The 2,500-nt window shown below is 43.3% G+C and overlaps 1 protein-coding gene across 1 annotated transcript in view; it reads left to right on the top strand.

Moving 5' to 3' along the window:
- The window catches only part of LOC137614358 (uncharacterized), a 21,321-nt gene that overhangs the window by 18,316 nt on the left and 505 nt on the right, over positions 1–2,500 (top strand). Inside the window, exons 12-13 of the mRNA XM_068344139.1 lie at positions 1–103; positions 244–2,500. The exon at positions 1–103 is cut by the window's left edge and continues 68 nt beyond it; the exon at positions 244–2,500 is cut by the window's right edge and continues 505 nt beyond it. Of these exons, the coding sequence (XP_068200240.1) occupies positions 1–103; positions 244–2,223 (2,083 nt within the window). The 3' untranslated portion in view covers positions 2,224–2,500. The remainder of the gene's footprint in view (positions 104–243) is intronic.

Genomic DNA, 2,500 nt, shown 5'->3' with positions numbered 1-2,500 from the left:
AAACATGTTTCCAGAAACTTCCTTCCAGAAGAACTTTGTGTACACAATAAATGGAATGGCGGCACCATTCGATGTTAAGAAAACTGCGGACGGCGTCTTAACTGTAAGTGAAAAATGTCATAATTTCTGGAAAATATATCTTCTCGTTGCCTATATATTCCATTGCCTTTGGATCTCAAGTCCCTTGATTTATATTCTCAATATGGTATACTTGTTTGTAAACTGGTCTACTTTTATTTTCAGGTGAACAATGAGAGAGTTACAAGCTCTCATATGAGTGCCAATGGAGTAATCCATGTGATCAATAAAGTCTTCTTACCTGGAAATAGTTACACCTACTCTACGACTAGAACCATCACTACTTATAGCAGAGGCGGCGGTGGATCAGCCTCTTCATCATCCTCTTCCTCCTCTTCTTCCTCTTCTTCATCATCATCAACAATTTCAACATCAAGACAATCTTCTCGCCGAACATACAAGAAGAACGTTTCCTTTGAGTCTCACGGAAGAACAGCTGGTGGACGGCAGTCAACTTATCCCGAAGGTATAGTGTCAGCTGCTACTGCACTCCGCAGGAAGACTTCAAAAGGGTACTCTAGAAGGAGGAAGGCTTCTTCCTTCTCTCCAGAAGTAACCACCACTGTTGCAAGCACCTCCTTTGATGACACAAGGAGTAACCCTGCCTCTGAACCTGATTCCACTGCCCTAGAGGAGACTCACCTGCAAGGCTTAGGATTCTCTGCACGTGAATCAGAGGCCTCATCCAATTCCCTAAGTAGCTCTTCTGATACTAAGCGGGACCATTATGACGTCCCTGCATTTAATGAACCTACTGAACCAGGTTTAACAGACAACTCAGGTTCATCCTTCCATTCTATTACATACCGGAACTATAAACCTGCTGATAAGGCTGAAGGAACTTACTCTGTACGTGAAGGGTCTTATTCTTCATCATCTTATCCCTCCTCTAAATCTTCCGACTCTTCTTCTAATTCCTATTGGACTAGCTCTTTCGGAGAAACAGTTGGAGAAGATGAAGGGCCTGTCCGCGGTGACTTTGATGACTCCCTAGACTTAAAATCTAGTTCTGCTTCCTCCTCCTCCTCTTCCTCTTCATTTCCGTCCTCATCCATCGGGTCCGGGCATTTCTCAGCTACAGGGACTAGGTATGAGGCCTCTGGTTCCACAGGACAAGGATCATCGGAATCCTCAGGCATAGACATATCTGACAGTTTTAGAAGAGGATCCGAAGCTTCAAGTAGTTTTAACTCTAACACTCAGAGTGGTTCAGAATCAGCCTCAAGGCTATCGGGAGGATTTGGTTCTGAGTATTCTGATACCCAAGGGTCTGGCGCTGGCTTGAGTGGTAGTCGCAGCTCTTCCTCTGCTAGGTCATATACTTATCATCAAACAAGTGGTTTTGGTGGCTCACTAACGCATGATAATCCCTCCCATTTTGATATTCCAGAGGCTTTTGGTGAAAGGACTTATACAGTCACCAACACAACCTATCGCAAAAATACTGTTGGCCCAGTTAACCCTGATGGTGGAAAGTTTAGTTATGTTGGACACTCTTATGGTCATGATGTTGTAGGTCATACTGACACCGTGGGTAATGAAGTAGGACCTGATGGGACAAAGCTCAGTAAAGAATCTCCTCTACCTTTCAGTATAGGGTCAAGGAGGCATGGCTCCTCAGAGGGAAATACAGTTAATGGAGTTGGTGGAAACTCCTATGAATACAGACATGAATCACACTTTAAAGAGATTAGGCCTCAAAGAGAAGGCAGCATATTAGATGGTGAGGGCATTGTAACAGGCAGAAAGACTACTACAAGCAAGAGAAAGTATGGAGTAACAAGTTCTATTGTAACATATCCAGCAGGTGGGGGTAGTCCTCTTTACAAGGAAGAAAAAACGTACACATTCCCAGTCGATGGCTGGCCAGCCTCTAGTCGTATTGGTAAGGACCAATCATCTTCTGTTTCAGCTTACGACTTCACAGGAGAGGGAAGAAAGGACTTTGCAGATGGTGCAGGCTTTACAGAAGTAACTAGAGGAGGTGAGTTGTCCTTCAGTGAAAAGGAGGCTGCTGCTCTACGCCGTCGCTTGCGCCGCAAGCGTCACCAAAGGCGTACAGGAAAGAAGGGCGCCCGCGGCCGTGGGCGTGGTCGTAGGCGTAATCATAGATTTGGAAAGCGCAAGATCCAAACCAGTCAGTAGAATAAAAACTTAACCACTGTCAAATTTTATCGGAACAAGTAGTGATCATAAGTGAAGTGTCAAATTTTATCGGAACAGCTGGTGATCTTAGGTGAATAGATGACTATAAGGGACTTATGACAATTACTTTCTTTATACATATTGTTGATCATATTATTAACATAAAGCCAAATTATAGATGAAATATTATTTAGAAGACGCAAAAACTCCATTTTATTCAAGCATGATAAAATTTCATTTATTGACAAGTGACAAATATGAGACAGCCTTCAAGATA

Source organism: Palaemon carinicauda, chromosome 20 (assembly GCF_036898095.1).
Source record: "Palaemon carinicauda isolate YSFRI2023 chromosome 20, ASM3689809v2, whole genome shotgun sequence".
Classification (NCBI taxonomy): domain Eukaryota; kingdom Metazoa; phylum Arthropoda; class Malacostraca; order Decapoda; family Palaemonidae; genus Palaemon; species Palaemon carinicauda.
The sequence above is the reverse complement of the archived record's forward strand: the minus strand, read 5'-3'. Positions and strand labels throughout refer to the sequence as shown.